This window comes from Equus przewalskii, chromosome 5 (assembly GCF_037783145.1).
Source record: "Equus przewalskii isolate Varuska chromosome 5, EquPr2, whole genome shotgun sequence".
In the NCBI taxonomy this organism is placed as follows: domain Eukaryota; kingdom Metazoa; phylum Chordata; class Mammalia; order Perissodactyla; family Equidae; genus Equus; species Equus przewalskii.
Window position 1 is genome coordinate 44426880 of NC_091835.1, and position 26429 is coordinate 44453308.

A 26429-nucleotide genomic window follows, 5' to 3' on the forward strand; every position below is an offset into this window, starting at 1 on the left:
GTCGACTGTCTATGTATGAATAGGATCTAGACACATCCAAAATATTCAGCAATAGCTACGTGTTGATGAGGCTAAGAGGTGGCTCAGTGTAGAGGAATGAGACTAGCATTACTTTTCCTGTTTAGCCTCAAAATTGCTGTGTGAACCTGACAATAAGAGCTTCCATTTGTTGAGCACCTTCTGTCTGCCATGACGTGTCCTAGGGGCTCTACACACATAACACAACTTCGTGAGGCAAATATATTTTGATCAGCCCACTTTACAGATAAGTAGACAATAAGTAACATTCCTAGAACCACCTGGTTATTAAGTGGAATTGCTGGTAGATTAAGGAAGAGTTCAACGCATTGGGAGCCTACACAATTTCTACTATACCCGGATTCCTCTCCCAACTTTGGTGTCTGTAGGCGTAGCAACGGAGATGTAAGGTACACCTGGAGGGACTGTTCTGAGACTCACATGCTCTCATACATCTGACAGCGCCTAGCACAGTAACTGGCTCACTGGAGACAAGTTAACTGGAGAGTTTTCTTTCTTTCAGCAGAGCGGTGGGGTCTCATTGTGGGTACAGATAAGTTGACTGGTAGCCTATGTTGAGTGACTCCAGACGATTTTAACCTCCTAGTTACAGAAAAGTCAGGCTGAAAAAAATCTTGGTATCACAGAATCAGAGTTTTAGAGCTCCACAATATTGCTGAGGCCGTTTCTTCCAGATGAGGAAAATGAAGCTGAGAAAGGCAGTTGTGCCAGTGTCACACTGAATTACTGTCAGAGCTGGGCTAAGAAACCAGGTCTTCTCTCTCCTAGGTCCCTTCGTGTCTCAGGTCCTGGCGCTCCTTCTGGTCACGAAGTCCAGATTAGAAGTAACAGTGCGCTCGGGGCCCTGGTTTGCTCCTTGACCTCCTTTCCAAGGCTGAGGGATCCCTGCTGCCATTTTGGGGGTGGGGCTGCAGCGCTCTGCACCCAGTCATGGAGAGGGGTCCCCTCCCCTCTGGTGACGCAATCTTACAGTTCAAAGTTTCTAAAAGTTTCTATTCGGTGCAGCCGGCAACTCAAGGATTCTAAGACGGGTTTTGCAGCTGGTGCTCGACGTCCGCGCCTCGCCGGGAGCACCGAGAGCATCCTCTCAGGGCCGCGGGCCTGGCTCCGCCCCCAGCGGGCCGGGGCGGGGCGAGCGCGCCGGGGCAGCGGCGGCCAGGAAGGAGGAAGGGCGGGCGCCGGGGACCGCGCCATGGCGGCGCACAACCTGGGCACCGAGCTCGGTAAGGACTGCGGGCCGCGCCCCTGCCCATCGCCGCGCGCCGGCCACCGCCGCTGGCCTGGCCTGGGCCCCCGGGGTGCTCGCCGCGCGGCCAGGGCCGCCGGGCCGCCGCTGCCCTAAGCGGAGGCCGGAGGCTCCCTCCTCGGCGCGTGACCCCGCCGCCCGCGCGCCCCCGGGCCCTCGGCTTAAAGCCGAGGGAAGCGGAGAGGATCCCACTCTCGTCTTCTAAGGCAAGCGTTCCTCTTCTAGCTCCCTGGTTGCAAAGAACAAAAACCAACCCAAAAGACCCCAAATAAATCAAACCAGATAAAAACCTTCCTTACCACTCTTAACAGACCCTGTGCGATTGAATGGTGGATTTCTATAGATAGTTTTTAACGCAGATGTATCCCCAAAGTGGTCGTGCTGGCGGAACACTTGTCAGGTGTCCGTACTACATAATTTATGGTAAATGGTGTATGATTTTATGTGTTAGGAAATAATAGTATTATATAGAATTCTGTTTGGGGGGCTAATTTTGAGAATACTAGCCATAAATTATACGTAACGCATGTAGGTACTTTTTTTCTTTAAACGTGATTGTTTTAATTAAACAGTCTAGACTTCAAGAGGGGTTCCAGAATTTTTGCTGAATGGTAAGAGGATGTGTGTATAAAGACAGTAGATTGCTCCAACCCTCTCCCAAATTGGTTCCCTTTTAGTCACTGCCTTTGAGCAAGTTTATGTTTTTAAACTCTAGTTCTGTCTCTGGAATGTGGACTTTAGTAATAAAGGAAAGTTCCCTAGATTGAAGATCTTTCTTTTGTTCGCGATGTGTCTCAGGCGCCTAGAGTAGAGTGACACATCACAGATCCTCAATCGTGTCTGTTGAATGAAGGAGTGGATTTAGACCTACTCCTTGCTTGGGCAACTGGGACATCTATCTTCCTCTTTTCTGAGTATCCTTAAAATTCAGTTTCATTACTGCTGTCTTTAAAGATATCTCAAGAGGCTTATAAAGGATGTTGACAGTGTGGCTTCCTTTCAAATGTGATTTTCTTTGGAGGCACCTGTAACGTGGGATATTGTATAAAGTAACTTCTAAGGATCTCCCTTCTCTATGTCTGTATATCTGTAGACACTTGTGTACAAAAAGGAAAATATCAAAGATATCTGAAAAACAACAGAAAAAAGTACTTGACTACTGATTTTTCATTGGGGAGGTTTGGGGACAGTTCTGTAGGGTTCCGTGTTGTGTTAACAAGAGATTGTTTTAGGCATATGTCCACAGTTGGAATCATCAGGGACCATGATTACTGAGGAGTGAGTTTGTTTTAAACATGGATAAAAGAGATCAGCTTTAGCTAGTTGTTCAATGAAGAAACTTCATGCGATTTTGTTTTTTATGAAGAGCACTTATTCATTCAACAAGTAGTTGCTGAATACCGTTGTTATACTGGGTAGTATTACCCTGGGCTCTGGGATATGAGACGGACAAGGGTAGTCCTTGCTTTCAGAGAGCCAGGTCTGGTTCAGAAACTGGGCATCATGCCAAAGCTACAATTAAAATAATTGCAAATGTGATATGCAGTTATTTTCCATTTATTTTTGTCTAGTTAAGAAATTAGATGTACCCAAGCTGCCCCTTAAGTGGGTCATGATAACTGAGTGTTCTGACCATCTTGCATTATAATTTTTATTTTCCCTTTGAGAATCTCGATAAGAATCAGGGATGTAGGGAGCTCATTTCTGCCATTCCTAAGGCCTAATTTCGGTAGAGAATGCTGCTGATTTTGATGACGGTGATTTTCCACTGCAAAGTTATCTTTTTTTTTTTTAAGTTTCAGGAATTTAATCTTAAAGTTAGGCAAAGTACAAGATGCTTGCACAGTAATTATTTCTCACCTGTTATGTGCTAGACACTGTGCCTAGATGCTAGGAATGATGGTAATGGTGAGCATAGAGCTCTAGTGATATTCCAGCCACTATGCTAAATGCGTTTTTTTTTGGGTGAGGAAGATTTGCCCTGAGCTAAAATCCATTGTCAATCTTCCTCTTTTTGCCTGAGGAAGCTTGTCCCTGAGCTAACCAGTCTTCCTCTATTTTGTATGTGGGACACTGCCACAGCATGGCTTGATGAGCAGTGCATAGGTCTGTGCCAGGGATCAATCTGTGAACCCTGGGCCACCAAAGTGGACTGCACGAACTTAACCACTATACCATAGGGCCGGCTCGTAAATGCTTTTTTTAATCATCTCATGTAGCCTTCACAGCAGCCTTGTGAAGAAGATGATGTTATGATCCTCATTTTACAGATGAGCAAACTGAGGTACAGAGAGTTGTAAGTAGCTTGCCAAATGCCCGTTAGGCAGAGCTGAAGTGGCAGAGCCAGAATTCAAACCTAGGTGGTTTGGTGCTGATGCCGCATGCTTAACCACTATGCTGTGTCTGTTGGTGCTAACTAGGGCACTCAGTCTGTTATGCAAGAAAAGACAAGTGGATAGCTGGTGAATCATTTTACTGTGACTCTTTTAGGAATGATTTGCCTATGTCTATGTGAAAGGTTTTTTTAATTACCATAACCACGTTTTAACCATTGCAATTGGTTTCTGAGAAGATGTAGCTTATCCTGAGGGAGAATGGAAATATCCAAACTTTGGTGGATTATGAGAGTAGGTTTAGATGTCGCTGAAGAAGAAATGTTCTGGAATGGCATGTTAAAACCAGCCTTCCTCTGGGAATCCTCCGTGTAGATGTGCCCATGTACCTCAGTCGGAGCATCGCGGGGTCAGGAGCTGGGAGTGATGGCCAAGAGATCAGAGGAAACCAGTCCCCTCCCCCCCCCCCCGCCTTTTTTTGCCTTTTTGTAAAATCCCAGCTCTTATACTCCGGTCTTTGGGTTTACATTGGCTTCCTGGGTTTAGAAACCAATCCCGTCTCTTGGTATGATCTTTAGGTAAAAAGAAAGAAAGAAAGAAAAGAAATACTGAAAAATTTTTATAATTTTGTTTTGTTGATTTGGGATGGCTTTTTTTGGTCTTCTTTTATTTTTGTTTTTTGGATTTCTAAATCTGGACCCTCTCTTTTATAGCTTCCTGAGGACTAGAATCTCTTTAGTTGTAAACAATGCAATAGTTTAAAGAGTGTAGATTTTAGGTGAGAAATAATCTAAATCATTTTTCAAGAATCTCTATTATTTATTTATTTTTTTTAGTGAGACAGAAAAGCATTAAAGTTTGTCTTTGTGGTAGAAAAGTCAATCTCTGCTTAAAAAGAAAACATAAGGTAGCATATTCTTTACTAAGTGGCATGTGAAATTTTTTTTTTTTTTGAGGAAGATTAGCCCTGAGCTAACTACTGCCTGTCCTCCTCTTTTTGCTGAGGAAGGCTGGCGCTGAGCTAACATCTGTGCCCATCTTCCTCTACTTTATATGTGGGACACCTACCACAGCATGGCGTGCCAAGTGGTGCCATGTCCGCACCCAGGATCCGAACTGGCGGACCCTGGGCCACCAAGAAGCGGAATGTGTGAACTTAACTGCTGCGCCACCAGGCCGGCCCCCTGAAATTTTTTTTTTTTTGGAGAGGGTTGGCCCTGAGCTAACATCTGTTGCCAGTCTTCCTCTATTTTGTATGTGGGATGCTGCCACAGCATGGCTTGATGAGTGGTGTGTAGGTCTGCGCCCAGGATGTGAACCTGTGAACCCAACCACTATGCCACTGCACCAGCCCGGCATGTGAAAATTTGACTGTAGCTTAGATGAGGAAAGAATGGATTTAAAAATTTTTGAGATTTCTTCAGGGAATTTCCCAAGTGAAGTTAACTTGAGATTTTATTTTGACAGTAAAATTGATTTGTGCAATAAGATAGTGTGGATTTTATATCTGAATCCAATATTTTTTCTCCTTAATACTTAACATATGTATTTTTTTAATGTTTAATGGGGTACTTTTACAAATGTTATCTCTCTTAATTCTTCCAGTAATCCTTTGTAGTAGATATTATTATTCTCATTTCAGAGGTGGGAAAACTAAGGTTCTGAGGGCATAGTAACTTGTTTAATGTCTCAGAGTCAGTAAGATTCAAATCCAGATGAAAGTAGTTATTTTTATGTAATTATGGTATTGGTAATGATGGATTATCCTCCCAATCAATATTGATCATAAACCAGAATAACAAAATTTTTTTGCTATACTTTGCTCTTTTTAAACTTTAGAACTACCTCAAGCTTTTAGGAAAGTTGTAAGTGCAGTAGAAAGAACTTTCCTCTGAACCATTTGAGGAAAATTGTTGACTGACATGATGGATGCATCACCACTCCTGGATATTTGAACATTTCCTATGTGCAAGGATATTTTCCTCAACAGCCTCAGCACTGCAGCCATCAAAATGAGAATGTTTAAGTTAATACGTTGTTACCAGCTAGTCCAGGAACTTCATTCAAGTTTAGCCAGTTGTCCAAATAATGTCATTTTTTGGAGGAAGATTTGCCCTGAATTAACATCTGTTGCTGGCTTTCCTCTTTTTGCTTGAGGAAGAGTGTCGCTGAGCTAACATCTGTGCCCATCTTCCTCTGTTTTATGTGGGATGCCGCCACAGCATGGCTTGAGGAGCAGTGCTAGCATGGCTTAACGGGTGGTGCTGCATCAGTGCCTGGGAGTCGAACCTGCAAACCCCGGGCTGCTGAAGCAGAGTGCACAAACTTAACCACAGTATCACCAGGCTGACCCCAAATAATGTCCTTTATTTCAAAAAGATGCAGTTCAGAATCACATGTTGGCTTTGTTTGTCAAATCGCTTTAGGCTTCTTCAGTGTGGAATAATTGCTCATTCTTTCATTGACTTCTGGGACCTTCACACTTTTGCAGGGCACAGGCCAGTTATTTTGTAGAATGTTCTTCCTTGGTTTGTGTTTGCAGTGTTTTTTTTGATGTTGGATTTGGGTTACGCATCTTTGGCTGGAATATCACAGAAATGATGCTGTGTTCTTCTCATTGCATCCTATTAGGTAGCATGATTTTGATTTGTCTCATTATCAATGATGTTCATTTTGATCACTCGATTAAGGTGGTATCTGCCAGCTTTCACCACTGTAAAGTTACTTTTTAACCTTTGTAATTACTATGTGTTTTGTAGGGTGGTGCTTTGAAACTATTTAAGTATCCTGTTCCTCTGCAAACTTCTAATTTATTTATGTTTATTTATATTAGTATGTATTTGAGGTTTCCTATTTTCCCAATGGGTTATAATTATTACTATTATTACTTAATATTCAAATTGTTTCAGATTTTGCTAATGGGGGCCCCTTCCGCCTGACTTCTCTCATTTTGATTTGCCCCATTTTTTAAGTACTTTTGTGTTTTCTGGCTTAACAAGGTATCGAGGCTTATTTTATACTTTCCCTGCCACTGTATTGGAGTCAGCTGTTTCTCCAGGGAGCATTCCTTTCAGTAGATAATGGTGTTTAGAAGCCAAGATCTGGGCAGTAGGTATGTTCATGGTGACTGGGGTGTTTCTGTTCCCAAGCTCTTCACTTGGCAGTTCTGGAGAATGTATGTACCACACACTCTTACTTTTATATTAATCTAGTTATCATCTATCTCCATCTCTCTGTATAGGGAAAACCAAAAGCTCACACTGTTACTTCTAGTTCCAGTCCAACACTACAGGATTTATTCCAGTTTTTTCCCTTTCCATATTTGAAACACTCCACATGCTGAGCTGTACATACCATGCTCCCAGTAGACATTCTTCTCGACTTTCTCAGGCTCTGATACCCTAAGCTGGACACCTTCCTTGTCCTACTTGGGCTCCAACACCCTGCATCAGGCTGCTGCCTGCATTGATACCCCAGGGGGTCGGTGGCATCTGTGCCAGGCCCCCCTTCATGTAGATAGCTTCCTTCCCCTGCTTGTCTTGACTTCTCATGTCTGGCTGCCCCTTCATGCAGATACAGTCCATGTTGTAATTGGGCTCCCCCTGTGCATGACTGCCCCTCTCACTTGTTTGGGCTCCCAGACCCCACTCTGGGCTACACCGGCTCCCCCTCCTGACCTGACTCAAATATTTACCTTGCTCAGCCTCCCACTTCCCTTCCCATTTAGGACAATTGTTAAGCAAGGGAAGGGGAAGGGGAGCATAATAAATTTTTTAAATTTATTTTTATATGTTATAAATTTATACCTATATACATATATTTTTTTAAAGATTTTATTTTTCCTTTTTCTCCACAAAGCTCCCCAGTACATAGTTGTGTATTTTTAGTTGTGGGTCCTTTTAGTTGTGGCATGTGGGACGCTGCCTCAGCATGGCTTGATGAGCAGTGGCATGTCCGCACCCAGGATCCGAACAGGCGAAATCCTGGGCCGCTGAAGCGGAGCGCACGAACTTAACTACTCAGCGATGCTTCCGGGCCCCCTATATATATATTTAAAGAAACTGATGTCGCGTGCCCAGTGTTCCTGGCGCTTGTTACTTGTTGCTCATGGTAATGGCTGGGAGACCAGAGTGAACATAGCCTGGTCTCTGCTCTCGTGGAGCTCGCAGTCAGCTAAGGGAGAAGGCCTGTAAATGATGACAGTGAGATCAGAGTGAGGATGGAGGAGTGGTCAGATTGGAGAGATACGGAGGGTTCCACAGACAGTCCAGGGGAGCTTTTTCGGGAAAGGCTATTTTTGCTAGGGAGTAGTTTCTGCAAAGGAACTGAGCAAAACCAGCCTGGTGTATTTCATTAGCTATAGGAACCCAATTTTCAGATTTGTAGTATAATCTTCTCATTCTACTATAATGACTAGGAGTAATATTTTAGTGAAAAAAGAAGAAAAATCCTTTGTATTCTGGGTGTGAAATACATACACAGAGTCAATATAATGATTACGTAGGTTTTTAGATTTTAAATTGGGCATCCTTTTATGAATGTGAACTTTGATTTTATCCTAGAAGTCTTTTACAGTTTGCTGAGAAGCATGAGTGATGAGGCTGTCTTTTATTATTCTGATACTGTTATGATAAATAGGAAAAACTGTGAAGTAGTAATTTGGGTTTGTTGTTTAATTAAATAATTAAAAGTCCTCTATGGTGCCTGCTAAGTTAAAAAAAAAAAATTTTTTTTAAGCGTCTAAGCCCTGTGGATTTTAATTGTTAGGAAGGCAGACGAACTTCAAGTGCTCATTTAAAATGGGACGCCTCTGCCAGGAAAGAAAGACCAGTAAATGAGACAGCAGATAGAGCCCTTGAGGATGCCATTTAAACATGTCACTAGAAATTGTTTAAGTGGAGAGCTCTGGCCCTTTTAAAACACTGCCTGTCACTTGAGGATTGGGTCACCTTGAAATGTGTTCATCTTTGAGTTAAAGGCATAAAAAGGCACTTTGAAAATTTCCAGTTAACTTTGGTGTGTGTTGTCTGCGTGTCTCTGGATGTAGCTCTCCTAGCCTGCCTCCGCCGGAACAGGCAGTTCCCTAGAAACCAAAGTGGTTGCAAGAGAAGGATAAATGTTTCATCTCAGCTCCAGCAAACTCTACAGATTTTTAAATGCTGAGACACTCCAGCCGCAACTTCTGACTGTCTTTGTACAGTCAGCCCTTCCTCCCCTAAAGCAGCGTCTGAGAGAAGAGTAGCTTCTCATAATTACTTCCTAAAAAGATGCCGCTTAACTGGTACCTTGCTTCTTTTGGAATGTGGTTAATGATGTCAAGATTGTGGTCTTTGATATCTGGTAAAAATTTTTATGCAAATTAACTGCTCTTATAATCCAGATTCAGGTGAGCTTTTCAACTGAACACCTTGTGGACACACTCCTGCCTTACGCCACAAAGTAGGCATATATGTGTGTGTACAAGTGTGTGATTTCATTCAAATGTCTAACATTTGACATTGAACTAGGTATCTGACATATTTAAGGTATAGAGATTTCTTGTCTCCTGATGTAGAGATCCTTGGATAAACATTACTTAAGAATATTTTAAAGACTGTTTTCTGGGAAAATTGTAGCGTCCACATTTATATAGCTACCTTTTTTTTTTTGGACATGTCACAGTTTCATAGCAGGAAGGCACCATAGCTATCTGTCCAACACTGTTCTGTACAGACGAACAAACGGAGGCCTAGGGAAGTTAAACCTTGGTCACATGGCTGGTTAGAGGCAGGCCTGGAGGTGAAACTCAGGCTGTCCCTATGCTGATTTATGCCAACATTGCATTACTCCCCTTGCCATTAATTAGCTTTCTAGGAGCTGGGTTGTGGCCCTGAATCAGAATCGCTTGAGATACTTATTAAAAAATGCAGATTCCTGAGCCCCACAGTAGCACTAGCCATATTAGGGGAGGAGCCCGGGAATCTGCATTTTCACACCTCCCCAGAGTATTCTTATGAACACTGCAGATTAGTACCCTGCAGGAAGCTGTAGAGTGACCCAGATTAATTAGAGGTTCAGAGAATGTTCGATTACTATCCAGTATTTTTTGACAAATCATTTCTGTGTCACTTTTACCTTTATATTAATATCTTTATATATCATATTTTTTATATTTGGTTAGCAAATTTCTGGAAGCAAATTTGGGGAGAAATTAAACTTATTTTCTGGTTGAAATAAGTGAAGAAATGTGTTAAAATGGGTATAAAGACATATCAGAAAAATCAGGAGGGTAAAGCAGTTATGTAGATGCATATATCTGAAGAGTGCATTGTGTCTGAAAAAGAGCGTTTTTTATTCAAATACTGCCAATGGAAAGATATACTCAAACGGTGCTCTTAATGATGGTTTTTTTTTTTAGAAATTGACATGAGCTTGTCTTCTCCATGCTCTCAGAGACTGGAGGAGACAAATCCTAAAGCTCTCCCAAACCCTGAAGATGTGAGATTGTCTCCCAGAAAGTGTAATATTGTTAATTTTCTGGTGGAGGAAAGAACATATTCGTGTTTCCTTGGAGAGTATTAATTAAGTTTGTATTGTGGACTCAGAGAGGAAGGTGGGTTGTGACAATCTGGTGAAATAGCTCAAGCTCTGTCTGTGGTGGTGTTTTGAGAGAAATTATTTTTTTCCTTCAGTATGAAGGGTGAAACTTAAATGCTTCTAATAATTTTCCAGAGAAGAAATAAGAAACTTATTTTAGTCCTCTATGTTTATAAGCGGAATTTATTTTCCTTTTTTTTAAGATTTTGGTTCTTCAGGCGGCAGTTGTTGTTATACTCCCACACTCTTCCATTCAACACATAGATGCAGAGTACCTACTGTGTCCTCAGCACTCTCCATGTCTTTGTGAAAGAGACAAGAGCAGTAGAAGTTGGGTGGCCCTGCCCCTGAGAAACTTGCCTTCATTGAACTTTAGAACATCACTGGGAAAGCACAACGCTTTACTCTTCTCAAGGAAAGCAAACTTTGCTCCTCATTAGGATATGGAGTTGTGCTGTTTCCAGTGATGAGCCAGCCAACGTGGTATTTATTGTTAACCTTTGGATAATCATTTAAAAATACTGTGGGAAATCTCTTGAGCTAGGCAAAGATGGAATATGGGTTTTTATCAGTGAAAACACCTCCGTGGATCTCGCTCTACGAAGAAAATAGTCACAATTTCAGTCTGCAGAGGAATACTCTCTCTCACTGGTTGAAGTTTTACATTAGTTACTACATAATATAGGGAAGCTGTGGGACATGGTAATTAGCATGTAGAGTCCAGACAGTAGGCATTGGTCTAGTAGGCTGAGACTGAAGATGTCTCAGAGAAAAGCAGAGTTCTCTCTACATCCTAAAGAAAGTTAAGTGTTTTTGTGCTTGACAAGAGTACTTTTACAGATCAAATTGAAATTAGGCATCCTATGGAGTGAGTGTCAGGGAATCTGTACTTGGCCATGTATGCTTCACTCAATGCATTGTGGTTTATCTGGGAACGATACAGGATTGGGACCCAGGCGTTCTGGTCCTAGCCCTGATAGCATCTGGCCATGTGACCTTGGGTAGGGGACTTCACTGCACTGGCTTGTACTTTCCATATCTGTGAAACAGATGCATGACAGTGTAGGTTCATCTGTTGTAACAAATGTACCCCTCTGGTGGGGGATGCTGATAATGGGGGAGGCTGTGCGTGTGAGGGGGCAGGGTTTATATGGGAAATCTCTGTACCTTCCTCTCAATTTTTTTAGGAACCTAAAACTTCTCTAAAAAGTGAAGTCTATTTGAAAAATAAAACAAAAAACAGACGTGTGATCTCTGAGAATCCTTTTAGTTCTGAACTGCTTTGTCTTCTGATCATTACTTATGATTACCATTCTGTGGAATTGTTGGTCTGTGATGGTCCCTGTGCTTGGGATTCATACCTTCTCCTTCCTTCTTTGGCCATCACAGTCCTCTGACTTTCAAGGCTCTAAGTTCCAGTGGTCAATGTATGACTGAACATGATCAAACACATTATTATATATTTTCTCTCTCTCTAGATATTTTATGAATGTACATCTTGACTTCATAAATCTTTATGTAAGCAGAGCCTTTATTTTGTATTCATTCTTTCTATGGCAGAGTATTATGGTCTTACTGTTTCTTCTGTAAAAAATATCTTGTGGATTCACCTCCTCCTCTTTTCTTCTGTTCCTACCCTTGGCTCCTTCTGTCACATGCCTAAATCACAATAGTGTCCTCATATGTAGCTGATTTCTCTACCTCTGGCCTCTGGCCTGAAAGTATGACTTTCATTGTTTCACCCCCTCTGGGAAAGCTTACGTCGTCTCCTCTGCCAGACTGTTCACCACTCACCTCCTGAGGTTCTTTGCCTCCTCTTATGGGACCTACCGCTGCCAGTCTTGTGTTTGTGTGCCGTCGTGATGCTTTATTAATAAGCTGCTTGAGGGCAGGATCTGTGTTTGTTAGGTCTCTGTATCCCTCATATCGCTTACAGCAGTACTTTTCATGATGTATGTGGTTGTTTTTATTAGTTTGTTAAATGAAGGAATAAAGAAGCATTACTGCCTTTTCCAGGAACTTACAGTGGCTTTTTACTGCTTGGCGTGCCAGGCCCAGATGTTTTGCTCTCTCTCTTTGAGGCTTCTGGGTCATTCAGCCCGTTCCTGCTACATCATCCCCAACTGCCCCCACCGCCCTCGGAGGTCAAGCTGAAAGCCCTCCACTCTCATGAAAGCTTCTCTTCTTCCTCAGTTTAGCAGATGCCTTTAAACACTTCATTATTTTGGTTTTTATTCTCTGTAAGTTTTCTTCTTATCATTTTGATTACATGTTCCTTAACACGAAGGACGATCACTGCTGCGTGAGAGGCGTACCTATCTGCAAACTGGAGAATGAATCAGTGTGAAGGTTTTACTGTCTTAAGTCTGAAAAAAAGGTTTAAACTTACGCCGTTTGGGATGAAATGTTCTTAAAATTAAGTACCTTTAAGAAAATATTTTTGCCTAATTATAAAAGTAATGCGTGGCCATCATAGAAATTTTTAAAAACTCTTAAATACAGAGAAGGAAGTTAAAATTGCCCAGTCTCTTCCCCCGGAGAAGTAGAACTCTTAGTTCCTGTCTGAGGTTGAGTCAGTAGGGTAGAGTTTAATTGTTTTTGGTGACTTGGAGGATCGTTGTTACAGACATATGACTCCCTGTAAGCACTCAGTATCATAAGTACTCAATAAATATTAACTTTTAGTAATAAAAGATATAAATGGACTCCTGAGGCTTTTAGAGCCACTTTCCTCTAATGAAGTGGGCCGCTCTGCTTTGCTGGTTCACTGAGTGTGTTTTGAATACATTTTTTGATTCCTCTTCTGTGATTAGGATGTCACTCTTCTGCTATTGAGATCCCCACCTTCTGATGTGCTGTTTCGAATATGCACGAGGCTAGAAACAAGAGAATTGAGGTTGCTAGAATTGTGATTCAACTAAGAGCCAGAGGGTTCTGAGTGGAGCTTGTAGCGCTGCCTTCCCCACATTTGGGGCTCTGCGAGAGAGAATTCAGCCTTAAGGCCCTAAGCGTCCATTATATACAATGAGTGAGTTTCTCTCTCATGTGTCTGGAAGGGGACTAGTTCTCCATTGGGAGGAATGAGAAAATAGTTGTTCAGGTCTTCTTTTGCTCTCTGGTTCAGATGAGGAACCCTGGTTGAGAAAGACTGCTGGGGCCCTTGTGATGAGTCATGTGCATAAATGCATCTGTGATGCTGTAAAATCTCAAAATCCCCTTTTCTTTCTTATTTTTTGGTTCTTGTCAATATGCCAGAAAGGTCAGATTTAATGCCTCCTTGGCTTTTTTTTTTTGAACAATGGTTGACTGTTATCTCATGGCACTGTGATGGGCTCCTGGAGGGTTCTTAATAAATATATATTGTTAGGCCGGTTGATTCTTTTTAACCTTTTAATTATGGAGGTTTTGAAACACTCACAGAAGTTGAGAGATTACTACGATGTTCCTGGCCCCCAGCTTCAGCAGTTATCAAATATGTCCCTTGCTTTGCTAGCCCTCCTTTTAACTGTAGTCTTCTAAAGTAAATCCAAAGTGACATCATGCCATTTTATCCCTCCTACTTTGATATATTTCTCTATAAAAGCATTATATTGTTACAAACTACTTGATTGTTACCATGCTAACAAAATTAAGATTGATTTACTTAAAAAATTTTTAAGGGAGATGCTCTTCTCTTCTCTTCGTGAAGATGGTAATGCGAATATTATAATAAAAGTTAATATTTATTGAATCTCTACACTATGCAAGGTATAGTGCACAGTACATGCATTAGCTTGTACTTCACTCCTCCTGACAACGTTATGTAGTCAAAACTGTTTTTATCCTGATTTTACAGGTAGGGGGGCTGAATTTTGAGAGATGAGGCATCTTGCCCGTGGTCATACAGCTAGCAAGGGGGTGTTGACTTGGGGCTCAGCCCTGGTCTGTGCGACTCGAGAGACTGTGCTTAATCTGAAAACTACACTGCCTCTTTACAAACTTACATTTTTATTATTCATATAACCTCACATTCCATATAGGACCAACTGCTAATTACCTGTCTTAATTGGAAACCCAAAATGAAGGTAGATAGGAAATCTGTAGATAACCTCCAAGTCTTATTTGTATTAATGATTTTTAAATTTCTTGTTCATTATTCCTCTTATAGGGGTTTTAAAATAAAAATTATAGGCTGGGCCAGTGGAGCAGTGGTTAAGTTCACATGTTCTGCTTCAGTGGCCCGGGGTTTGCTGGTTCGGATCCTGGGTGTGGACCTACACACCAATTGTCAAGCCATGCTGTGGCAGGCATCTCACACAGAAAGTAGAGGAAGATGGGTACGGATGTTAGCTCAGGGCCAGTCTTCCTCAGCAAAAAGAGGAGGATTGGCAGTAGTTAGCTCAGGGCTAATCTTCCTCAAAAAATAAATAAATAAAATAAAATAAAAATTATTACTTTAAACTGTATATATTTGCATTTTGGACTATATGGTATATGTGCCATGGGCAAGCGATAAGAACAGGAAAAGACCAGGGGCCTAGATCAACCTGTTTGGATCATTAAGCCTTGAGTGATTGGGAGTCAGCTGACGTCAGGGGCACGCTTTATGAGACGGGGAATTTTGCCTCTGGATGCACCAGCCTCTTGCTGCACACTTTCCCCACTCCTTTGAGGGTGCCTTTCCTTTGTTTAAATGCCGTCTGGGAGAAGAACAGAAAATTCACTTCCTACATGTTAATGTGAGAGATTGATGGTGTAAAGAGCTCCTTTATCCTGGGAACAGTAACTTTCATAAGTACCAAGGAATGGCACTTTAATTGTGCAATTTGAAATATTTAACCATAGGGAATATTTTTGCGGAGAGCCTTCTTGCTATTCTTGAAATCTTCCCATTTTGACTTCTGTCCACTCTATTTTGTATAGTTGACCTTAAATAAGTCCTCAGCCTTCTCGATCTGTAGCTGTTAAATCCTACCCTGAAGACAGGAGTTCCCTTCTCTCTGAAAATTGGACCAGACCCAGCTCCTTTAGAAAGCTGACTCAGTCACGTGACTTCCACAGCTGCTTCAGGTTCACCTGGCCCGGTGCGGCAGACTGTGGGAAGCCTGTGTACCTGTGGTGCACCAGAAGGGGGAATGCTTCCAAGAATGAGGCCGCGGAGTTGTTGTCGAGCTAACTCAGAAGAACCTCTGAGTTGGCACATCTAATGACTTCTTTTTAGAAGAAGGGGTGGTGGTGCTTTAAAGTTTTTGATGACTTGTCACAGAGCATCTGAAAGCACTGGGAAAACCAGCCACCTTGTCAAAACCGATGGCACAAAAGAACTTCTTCCTGAGGAGAAATCGCAGGAGATCAGGTGCTGTGGGAAGCGGTGTTTGGAATCAACACCCAGCAGGTGGTGATTTCCACTCTAATTCAGTCTTGAACAGATATTCCCAGACAGTGTTGGCAACCATTGTGCTCCATAATGTAGCGGGGGTTTGTTTGTTTGTTTTAGGAGACAATATCAACTCAAACCCTGTCTGCTTGCAGTCAGGGTATTTTAGCACATGTTAGACGCCTGCTGTTTAAGGGGTACACCTACATTCCAAGCTCCTTCTGTGTTTGTTTAAATATATATTTAAACACAGATAAAGGCATTCCTGGGGAGCCTGTGGAAAGTAGGGACCTGCAAAGCATTTGATATTTTCTGGAAATCAAAGGGTAGTATGAAGGTGATGGAAGGCATGTATAATACATAAAGTAGCTGCACAATAAATGTTTCTTATTTTCATCTTTCTTTCAAAACTAGTTTGCTTTGATTTCAAAGGATAATCTCTTGTCCCAGTTTGAGAATTTGGTTATGTAGTTCTAGACTACCCAGATTAAAACTTTCTGTTAATAAATATATGTGTTGAGATGGTTACCTATTTAATTAAGTAAAGCTTTTTTTGAAAGGAAATTGAACTTTGAAGTCAGACTGCCTGGGATTCAAACCTTGATTCTTCTACTTATGCTTTTTGAGTTTTCACACCTAGAAATATAGCGAATAAAAACTACATCACAGAGTAATCGTGAGGATTAAATGAGGTATTACATATAGAGCAAGTGGCATGGTGCCTGGAATGTAGTGAGCCGCAGTGAGAGTTATTTACCTTTCCTTTTACCCAAGATATAATAAGACTGTTGGAAAGTTCTGACCTTAAAGCGAAAGAATAACTGATTGTGAACAAAGGTATTTGCTGAGTGGACTATAGCTGAGGTTGTGAGGGAGAAGGTCTACGCAGTTGGAGCCCCCGTGTATACTGGGATGCAGTGGGAGTTGAAACTAGACATGTACTCAATACTTTCATAGTGATTTGCTTTCCTTCATATGGAAATAGATAAAAGGTAGTTATCACTGCGGTATTTTTTCCCCCAGATGTAAACTTATCCATCCCAGGTCCTGTCCTTTTCTTTCTTTTTTTTTCCGTGTGATCAGTGTCTTTGAAAATTGATCAATACCCAGATTATAGAGTAAGTTCTCATTTGATAAATCTCTTAGTTGCCACCCTATGTTTATTTTAGATAAAAAATCCTAGACAGGTACTCGTACGCTATTACTTGAGAATGGCAGTATTTTGGGGTAAAAGTAGACATTGGTTTTAATATTCAAATATAAAAATTTTAATTAAAAATTGTGATTCTCAGTAGGTCATTTAAAAAATACTTGCCTAAAAGATTAAGTATCAGGAATAGTATGAACTCACAAACTTTAGGAAATAAGTTCTTAACACAATATCCTTCATAAAATGTCATTCATAATTTACTGTATCTTACTTTAAAGGTAAAATTTAAAAGTAAATGTTCCTGGGAGGGGTAATATATTACCTTAAATTCATGAGTAAAGTACAAATGACCAATAATAGAGTTTTCCTGAAATGAGATTTAAGTGGGACGGTGTGTGGTGAGAGCCGAGGACATTGACCATGGTAATGGGGTAATCGGTTTCAGGAAAAATAAGTACAGATTTTATATAACCTTTAGGTTTCATTCACATATTTATTCTTTTTTTTCTGGAGCTTAACGTACTTATTTAAATTTAAATGAAATAGTTTTTATTATGATTTTTAGCTCTGTTCTGTAGCATTTAAATTGTGTTTCTGATATTGTGACAGGATTAATTGTGTGCACGTGTGTTTAAGCATGTAAGTATCCTTGCACACTCTAACTTGTGTGACTAGCACAACATCCAGCACAGCTAGCAGCTTTATGAATAATATTTTCTATTGATGTATGGTATGAATTCAATAAATAACAGGGTATTTGGGGACATTTGCAAACTTTAATTTATGCAATTCCATCACCAAGTCTTTCATAGAGAGGGAAGAGTTAAATAGATTTTCTCTGAAGCTCTCAGCTCTTAAAATAATTGATCAAATCTTCTCAAAGGACTGAGCGTTGGATCTTTACCCAACAGGGGGCCAAAGTTTTCCAGCTCCTTGATGAATTTCTCTAAGGTCTAATGATTCTTTCTGAACACCAGGCACATTTAGGGGCTTGGAGAAACTCCCATCAGAAGTTTTCCCAGAGTACATTAAATTGAAAGACGTGTATTTGGAAATCCAAATATGGTTTAGTAAGTCTTATGGAGTATCGTTATGAGAGTGTATAGTAGTAAAACCCTGGTTTTACTTGGCAGTGAAATGTCTTGTGATATGGGACATTTTGTCTATTAGCAAATTTATTTAAGCTGTTAATTTGAAAAGCATGAAAGAGGACTGATTTTTAGATGACAGTGTTCGAAGCATATTGTCAGTTTAAGGATTAATCCACAACGTTTTTTGGTATGTAAGAGTGTGTGTGTGTGTGTGTGTGTGTGTGTGTGTGTGTGTATTTATGTGTTTTCCAGAGCTAAGTATGTATAAACCCATGTAGATCCCTAACTTGCTTTACCTGGCACAGTAACAGGCATAGACAGAGGCTGGAGAACCAATACTTGATTTAGACTGGTAGAACGAGTCCATTTCATAAAGGTGAAGGACAGGCCAAGTAGAGTGTAAAAGAAACTGTGAAGGACTTTTTGTCTCTTCTCTCTCAGATATTTTCTCCTATCCTTACAAAGCAAAATTTCTGGGATCAGTGAGATTTCAGTCATAATGTAAGTCCTAGTGGTCTATGAGAAAGGAGACATTGCATCTTTTAGGAGTATAATGATAAACTTTCTAATGGCGCTTTTGAAATAGAAGGAAGTGAAATAGCAGGATAGAACTTAGAGAATTATTGGGAGATAATCAGTGATCCTTAAGGTTGGGTGTATGTCTGGCATCAAATCTCTTGGGAGAATTGTTAGAACAATAAAGTAGTTCACAAGTGTCAAAAAGTTTATAAACACTGCTGTGAAGTTGGCTTTTTAGGTTCAATCCTAGGTTAGGTTCAAACTCTGACTCCTAACTGAGTTTTTTGGCCAGCTGATCTTTTGAGAAGATCCCTTTGAGAAAACAAAGAAATGTAAATAGTACCCCCCATGCCCTTTTATTGTACAGCTTAAGGCCTGCTGGTATTCGTCCTGATTAGTTGTAAAATGCTCAGTCCTCTTTTAAATGGTATTTTAATTTTTATTGACAATATGTGTATATATATGCTTTAAAAAGACATGTCTACAAGAGTTAATACAGCAAATTCCTGTCCCACTCTGCTACATCCATAATTCCCACTCCTCAGAAGCAACCTTTTCTTCTTGTAGTGCTCTCCGTATTTCAAAATAACATTCATTTACTGTTGTTCTTAATTTTTCAGTTTTAAATTTTATTCCTTGACTTTCTCCTATGGAAGATAAAAGATTTAGCTCTCGTACTTTCTCTCCCTCCTTCCTCTCCTACATCCCCTCTTCCGTCTTCTCATTGTAGTAATGTAATTTTAGTTAGATAAATTTTCCATATTTTTATTATGACTCTGTATGTATTAGTATATAAAACATGGTATATGCTTGTATAGTATAGAATTTAGCCTTGCCCAGAGAGAGGTCCAGCTCTTGCCCTCGGCTCCTGGGAGGTAGTCTCTAAGCCCTTCGAATCTCCTGCCTGGTAAGAGTGTCTTTGTTTACCTGGGGGCTTTGGGCCTCACTAGATAGTTAAAACAGTGTGGTTCATGGTGAATGCTTTGGATCATGGGTACCAGCTGGAAGTCTAGTGGGGCTGGAGACTGAGGTCAGCCACTTGGGGGTTAGCCATGTCTTTGTGACCAAGCCCCAGAAAAAACTCTGGACATCAAGCCTTGGGGAGCTTCCTTGGTTGGCGGTACTCTGTGCATATTGTAACACATCCCTACTAGGAGTAGTTAACAGTGTCCATTGCTCCACTGACAGAGGACAACTGGAAGCTCTGTGTTTGGAATTCTCCTGGACTTTGCCTCATATGTCTCTTCCCTTGGCTGATTTTATTCTGTATCCTTTTGCTGTGATAAACCATAACTGTGAGTATAACAGCTCTAGCTTTCAGTGAGTTTTGTAAGTCCTAGTAAATTATTGAAACTGACCGTGGTCATGGGAATACCCTCCCAAACTTGTTATTGCTGTCAGAAGTCGGGGTTGTCTTGTGGACTTCCTCCAAACTTTTTAGCAGTAAAAAGCTCATTAGAAGATTTCTGGGCATGGATGGGGCTTATCAAGCATAAGATCATTTCGATGGGCCATTTCATTGAAAGACTCCCAGTTAATCAGTAACTGTGGGTCTTTTTTCTTGGCCTGGTTGCTTTCTGCAGAGATGAATCCTCCAGTCTTTTGCCTGGGGGAACATAAGCCTGACTCAGAGAAGAGTAGGGGAGGGAAGCTGGTAGGAGCACTGAATATTGACTGACTTATTCCTTCTATTTTTTTCTATGATTATCTTGACAGCAGAAGTAGTACAGGGTGTTGAGGGAGCACATTAGCAGGGGCACCTACTGTCTATTGGGCATCAGGGAAAGCTTCATAAAGAAGGTTTAAACTGATACCTGAAGGATGGATGAGAGGGGTCTAGCCGGGTGAGAATGGAGGGAATAGTATTCTAGGCTAGGGCTTATACATTTATTTGAGTAGATGTGTCAGTCCAACTTGGGGAAGTGGAGCAAGGAAGGTGTCAGTTTGTTAAAATGGTCCACATAATCCAAAAAGTAGCACCGGGAATATAATATCAAAGGCACTTTGTAGAATGAAGGGAGAACTTCTGTTGCTGTTTAATTACGTTAACTAATACCATGTCTTTTTCAGATATGTAAATAAGGGCAGTGAGATTCTAAAAGAAATCTTTGCTTGAGTCAGGATTTAAACTTAATCACGTTGAGTATGAGAAGTTTGACTTTACGAAGAGTGGAATGCTTACATTCGTCATAAATTTTCTTAATTTGTCTTCAAGTTCTTTGTTGACTTTGCCTTCCAGCTATCTTTTGAGGTTTGGTTTTTTTTTTTTTCGTAATTCCAATATCACCAATGAGAGTCGTTTTAAGTGCATAGATACTGAAATGAAATTTAGATTAGCTGTTGCTTATATCTGAGAATTTAGATGGCAAATGAATGGTTTGGAGAACTTTTGCACTTGCCTTCTAGGACACTAAGGCAGACTATACTTGCACTTCCTGGGTCTAAAACTCTCGGCGTCTTCCATTTGTCTATTGAATTAGATTGAATAGTCTCCATCTACCAGTCTTTGCCTTTCACAGCTTCCTGGCCTGTCTTTCAGGCTTTGTTTCTGCTTCTCTCTGATATGTACTTGATTCTTCGGGAAAAAAACCCTAAACTTGGTTCTTCCTGAACTAAATTTGAGTCTTTCCACCTCAGGATCTTGCTTGCGATGCTGCTCTTCGCCTTCCCGGCTACCCCTGTCCCCAATCTCTACCTCTTCTTCACAGATGGTGGCATAGCTCTTCCAACATGGCATTTGGTTTTTTTTTCCACTTTCCCCATCAGGCACACTCTCTTTCTCTTAAACTTCCATAACGTTGTGCACCTCATTTACTGTGTTTTCTCATTAAAAAGGCAGAAAAAGAAAAAGAAAAGGCAGAGGAAAGCATAAGGGTCCTTATTTCTACTCTTATTTTCACAACCCTAGGTTGCAAGTTTTCTAACTTATTTTGGCACCTAGGGTGATAGGACTTGTTAAATTTGTTTTAAATTTGTTTTAGGACTTGTTTTAGGATTTGTTTAAATTTGAATTCAGATTCCTGGTTATTTTTTTCCTTTGTGATCTTTTTTCTTTAAGTGCGCTCAGCCCACCCTAGAGAATGCATATAAATGATCTGTTATCCTTGTTCTAAATATCCCTTCATAATACCCACATTTTATTTACATTTCCATTTGACATTGTAATTTGATATTACTGCTTGGCAGCCATGCTGTGGTAGGCGTCCCACGTATAAACTAGAGGAAGATGGGCACGGATGTTAGCTCAGAGCCAGGCTTCCTCAGCAAAAAGAGCAGGACTGGCAGTAGTTAGCTGAGGGCTAATCTTCCTCCAAAACAAAAAAAACCAAAAACAAAGCAAAAGAGCCTACCTGTTTGGAGCTATTTTTATTTTCAAAGAAGTAAATGTTTGTTGTACAAAATTAGCAGAAACTTGACTGTAGTTTTCCCCTCTTTCCGTTCCATCTTATCCACCAAATGACCAAATAAATTAATGGTGGTCCTTCCAGTATTTCAGGTCTAGAGTCTTCTGTCTAAATTTCGAGATTCTCCATGACCTGATACTACCTTACCTATGCAACCATATCTTTACTCTCAAACACAACTTTTTGCCATTGTTATTGTTCTGGGAACATGCCGTAACCATTCTCAAATTGGTCTTCATTCATACTATACCCAGTATTTGAAATGTCTTGTCTCTCCTTGACTTGTTAATTTTTATTAATTTATCAAGGTGAGTAGGCTTGTTGAAACCTTCTCTGGCCAGCCTAGTCTTCTCATAGTGACTGAGTTGGAGCTGGAACTCAATCTCCTGCCTTCTTCTACACTGTCATGTCCTTTGTTTAGCACCACTGCTGAGATCGATTGAATGGTGACTGTCACACCTAGTTGTCTGGTTCTTTCCTCCTTGTCGCTGATGGCTTTCTCACCCTGTGGTTAAGTTAATCAGAGACCACCTATGTCATCAAACCAGCTGTACTGTGATAAAACCTTGTAAGACAGCTGAGTGCCCACCACAGAGTCAGTGCTCCATAAACAGTTGTCCATGGTTTTCTCCAAATCCAGTGATGATCCATATCACAGAACCAGAACCTAAAATTCCTTTTTTCCAGGGCAGTACTACACACCCAGAGCTGGTGCCCCGCATGCTCCTGTGCATCTGCATCCTTGGCAGTCCAGTACAAGGCCTGAGTAGATGGCCTTGTGGGTTTGGATGTGTTACCAATGTGCTGTTAAAGTTTTACGATAAACTCACTTGGAACTCTAGTATATTAAAAACGAAATGGGTGGGAAACTATTGGATATTTCAACTGCCCCTTTCTTTGACTTCTTGATTCAAACCAAGAGTACATTTCTCAAACAGCTTTGATATATGGATTGCTGAAGAAAACTATATAGTCCCAACCTGGCGGGTTAAGAGTTCTTTGAAATAGTTAATAAAATGTCTCATACTGGGAACCTGGTAGAAATACTTAGTTTCTGAAAAGCCTTTTGATAATGCTTCCCCTAAGAGTTGGAGAAAAATGCCAACAGAGTAAAATGTATTGCTTTTTTCATAGATTTAAACATATTTAAACAATAACAAAAAAGAGTAGAAGAGAAAAGCTACTGTCCATTCCCCAGAGAGGTCAGTCATTGGTCGACACCAGTTTTATTACAGCAAATGATATTTTCAATGCTAACAGAACTCTTTGGAGGAGAGTTTAGAAAAACAATTGATGGACAACAAGTTAAAGATATTTTGAAAACCTCAAAATATGTAAGCTTTGTAAATAAATTGAACTGAATTTAAAAACATGGGCATCTATTGCTATGATATTTTAACTTACAGAGTTTCACTTTAATTTTTTAAAAGAAATTTAATTGGGGTATGTCTTAGTTTGTTCAGGCAACTGTAACAGAAATACCATAGACTGTAGAGCTTATAAACAACAGAAATGTATTTCTCACAGTTCTAGAGGCTGGGAAGTTCAAGATTAGGGCACTGGCAGCTTCAGTGTCTGGTGAGGGTCGACTTCTGCATTGACTGCCACCTTTTTGCTGGAACCTCACATGCCAAAGGGATGAGGGATCTCTCTGGGGCCTCCTAAAGGCCTCACCTCTAGATACCATCACACTGGGGATTAGATTTCAACATACAAATTTTGGGAGGCCCCAAACATGCAGACCAAAGCAAGGCAAAATATATACTGTAAAGTATGCCAGTATTAAATGTATAGTTTAGTTTTTCCACAGCTGTACAAATGAGTCTTAGTGTAATTTGATTTATACATTTGTATTAGTGGAGTGTTAAGTATATACATTTTTAAAGTTTGGAAAGAAAAAATAAAATAACTCCTAGCCTGCCATCTTATACTTGTGAAGCAGTTTGCTGTTGGAAGCTCTCCATATTGGTTTTTGTATGTTATGTATTGCTATGAAGTAAATCGCTCCAAAGCCTAGCGACCTAAAACAACAATAAACATTTGTTATCTCCCACAGTCTCTGTGGGTCAGAAATTTTAGAGTGGTTTAGCTATGTGGTTCTGGCTTGGGGTCTCTCATGAGGTTACAGTCGAATTCTCAGCCCAGGCTGCAGTCAGTCACCCGAAGCCTTGACTGGAGCTGAGATCCACTCCCCATGTGGCTCCCTCACATGGTTGGCAGTTTAGTGCTGGCAACTGGAGTCTCAGCTCTTCGCTACATGGACATCACCCTAGGGCTGCTTGAGTGTCCTTATGACATGGCACTGGCTTCTTCCAGAGAGAGGGATCCAAGGTGATAAGGCAGAAGGTACAGTGTCTTTTATTAACAAATGTTGGAAGTCACACACTGATATTTCCACAATATGGTATTGGTCACATAGGTCAGTCTTATTCATTGTGGAAGGAGATGAATACCAGGGGATGAGAATCACTCAGGGCAATTTTGGAGGCTGACTACCATGGTTTCCCCTGTTCATTATGTTATTTATTTTAGCTTGCTTTTATATATAGTTTCTTTTTATTACTAAAGATTTCAAACATTCGGAAAAGTAAAAGGACTAATATAAAAACTCATATATACCAATCACCTAGACTTCACAGTTGTTAATAATTTACCATTTGCTTTGGCAATTTTTTTCTGAAATATTTTAAATTAAAATTACATGATGACATATCACTCATAAATGTTTGCTTCTGTAAGGAATAAAGATATTTTCTTACAATACCCTGATATTGTCACAAACCAAATTAGAAATAATTCCTTGATATCATCTAATACCAAGTCCTTATTTAAATTTCTCCACGTGTCCCCAAAATGTATTTTATAGCTGGTTTATTAAGCCAGGATCCAAATAAGGACCGTGCATTATATTCAACTGTTGTATGTCTCTCTTAATCTAGAACAGCATCCCTTTCTTTTACTGCCATGAGTTTGATGATGTTGGGTTATCTGACCAGTAGATTGCCCCAACTTTGGGATTTGTCTGATGATGTCATTTAACTTATTTCTCTGTCTTCTCTATTTCCTTTAATTTGGAAGCTATATCTTTATTAGTCTGGGTTCTCTAGAGAAGCGGAATCAGAGGTAGATATATAGATAGATACAGATATTGTCAATGCAAAATAAATAATAACCATTCTATAGATGAGAGAGATAAGGTGAATTTTACTTGAGCCAAGCTGAGGATTATAACCCAGAAAGGCATTTTCTACAAAGGAAGAAAGTGTTCCGGCAAAGCATGGTTTCAGTACACTTTTATAGCTTTTAAGAACAAAGAACATACAGTAAACTCACCCAGGATACATATTCATCAAAGTTTCAAAGAGGTATTCAGTTGCAAGTTAGCAGGTCAACAGGACCCTGAAGTTTGGGAAAGGGAATTTATCTTCGGGAGTACTAATACAGGAGTTACCACTACTGATGGGTGTAGGAGTAGGAGGGGAAGTGTGCATTCCTATCTTTTTTTTTTTTGGGGAAGATTGGCCCTGAGGTAACATCTGTTGCCAATCCTCTTTTTGCTGGAGGAAGATTGTCCTTGAGCTACCATCTGTGCCAATCTTCCTCTATTTTGTATGTGGGACATTGCCACGGCATGGCTTGATGAGCGGTGTGTAGGTCCATGCCTGGGATCCGAACTTGCAAACCCTGGGCTGCCAAAGTTTAACCACTACACCCTTGGGCCGCCCCCCTCATAATATTTTTAATTGAGAAAATATATTCTCTACAGATGCTGAGGTACTTGGTAATCTTAGAACAAATTCTATAAATGGAGGATTTTCTCAATTCTCATCTTTTTAAATTTGAAATGTGTAAATAGTTTAGCTCATATGGTTTCACAACTAATGTATTTTTGCCTCCATCCTGAGGCAAAATAATATATAGTTTTATTTATTTATTTATTATTTATTTTTTTATTTTTTTTAAAGATTTTTTAATTTTTTTCCTTTTTCTCCCCAAAGTCCCCCGGTACATGGTTGTATATTCTCCGTTATGGGTCCTTCTAGTTGTGGCATGTGGGACGCTGCCTCAGCGTGGTTTGATGAGCAGTGCCATGTCCGTGCCCAGGATTCGAACCAACGAAACACTGGGCCGCCTGCAGCAGAGCGCGCGAACTTAACCACTCGGCCACAGGGCCAGCCCCATAATATATAGTTTTATAAGACAAAACTTGTCAAATAAGATGTCTCTGTGATTCTTTTGAATGTTTTGCTAAATTTATATACTGTAAAATCATAAGCCTTCTCAATTTCATTTCTGTGATATTGTGATTTATAATAAGAAATATATATTTGGTTTTCATCCACACTTCCTAGCACAGAGCTCCTAAAACCCTTCAAATTTCCTAAGTGATGAGCACAATGAAGCTATCTTGTTGTGTTAATGAGGCAACTTTTGGACCTCACCTAAATATGGGAGCTGATTGCCGCAGAACTAACCATGTGATTAGAGGGTTGGAATTTTCAGTCCCACCCCTCCATCCTACCCCCAACTTGGGATGGGAGAGGGGCTGGAGGTTGAGTTCAATCACCAATGATTTAATCAGTTGCGCCTCTGTAATGAAGCCTCCATAGAAACCCAAAAGAACAGGGTTTGGGGAGTTTGCAGGTTGGTGAATACAGGGAGATTTAGGGAGAGTGGTGCACTTGGTGAAGACGTGGGAGCTCCATGCCCTTTCC

The 26429-nt window shown here is 40.5% G+C and overlaps 1 protein-coding gene across 3 annotated transcripts in view; it reads left to right on the forward strand.

Moving 5' to 3' along the window:
- The first annotated feature begins 1086 nt into the window (after positions 1-1086).
- DERA (deoxyribose-phosphate aldolase) overlaps positions 1087-26429 on the forward strand; it is a 228923-nt gene continuing 203580 nt past the window's right edge. For 2 of the 3 annotated variants that reach the window (XM_008515597.2, XM_070619222.1), the window contains exon 1: positions 1087-1262. In XM_008515597.2, the coding sequence (XP_008513819.2) occupies positions 1232-1262 (31 nt within the window). In that variant the 5' untranslated portion in view covers positions 1087-1231. Of the gene's footprint in view, positions 1492-26429 lie in introns of all 3 variants that reach the window. The other variant, XM_070619221.1, reaches the window with a different exon arrangement.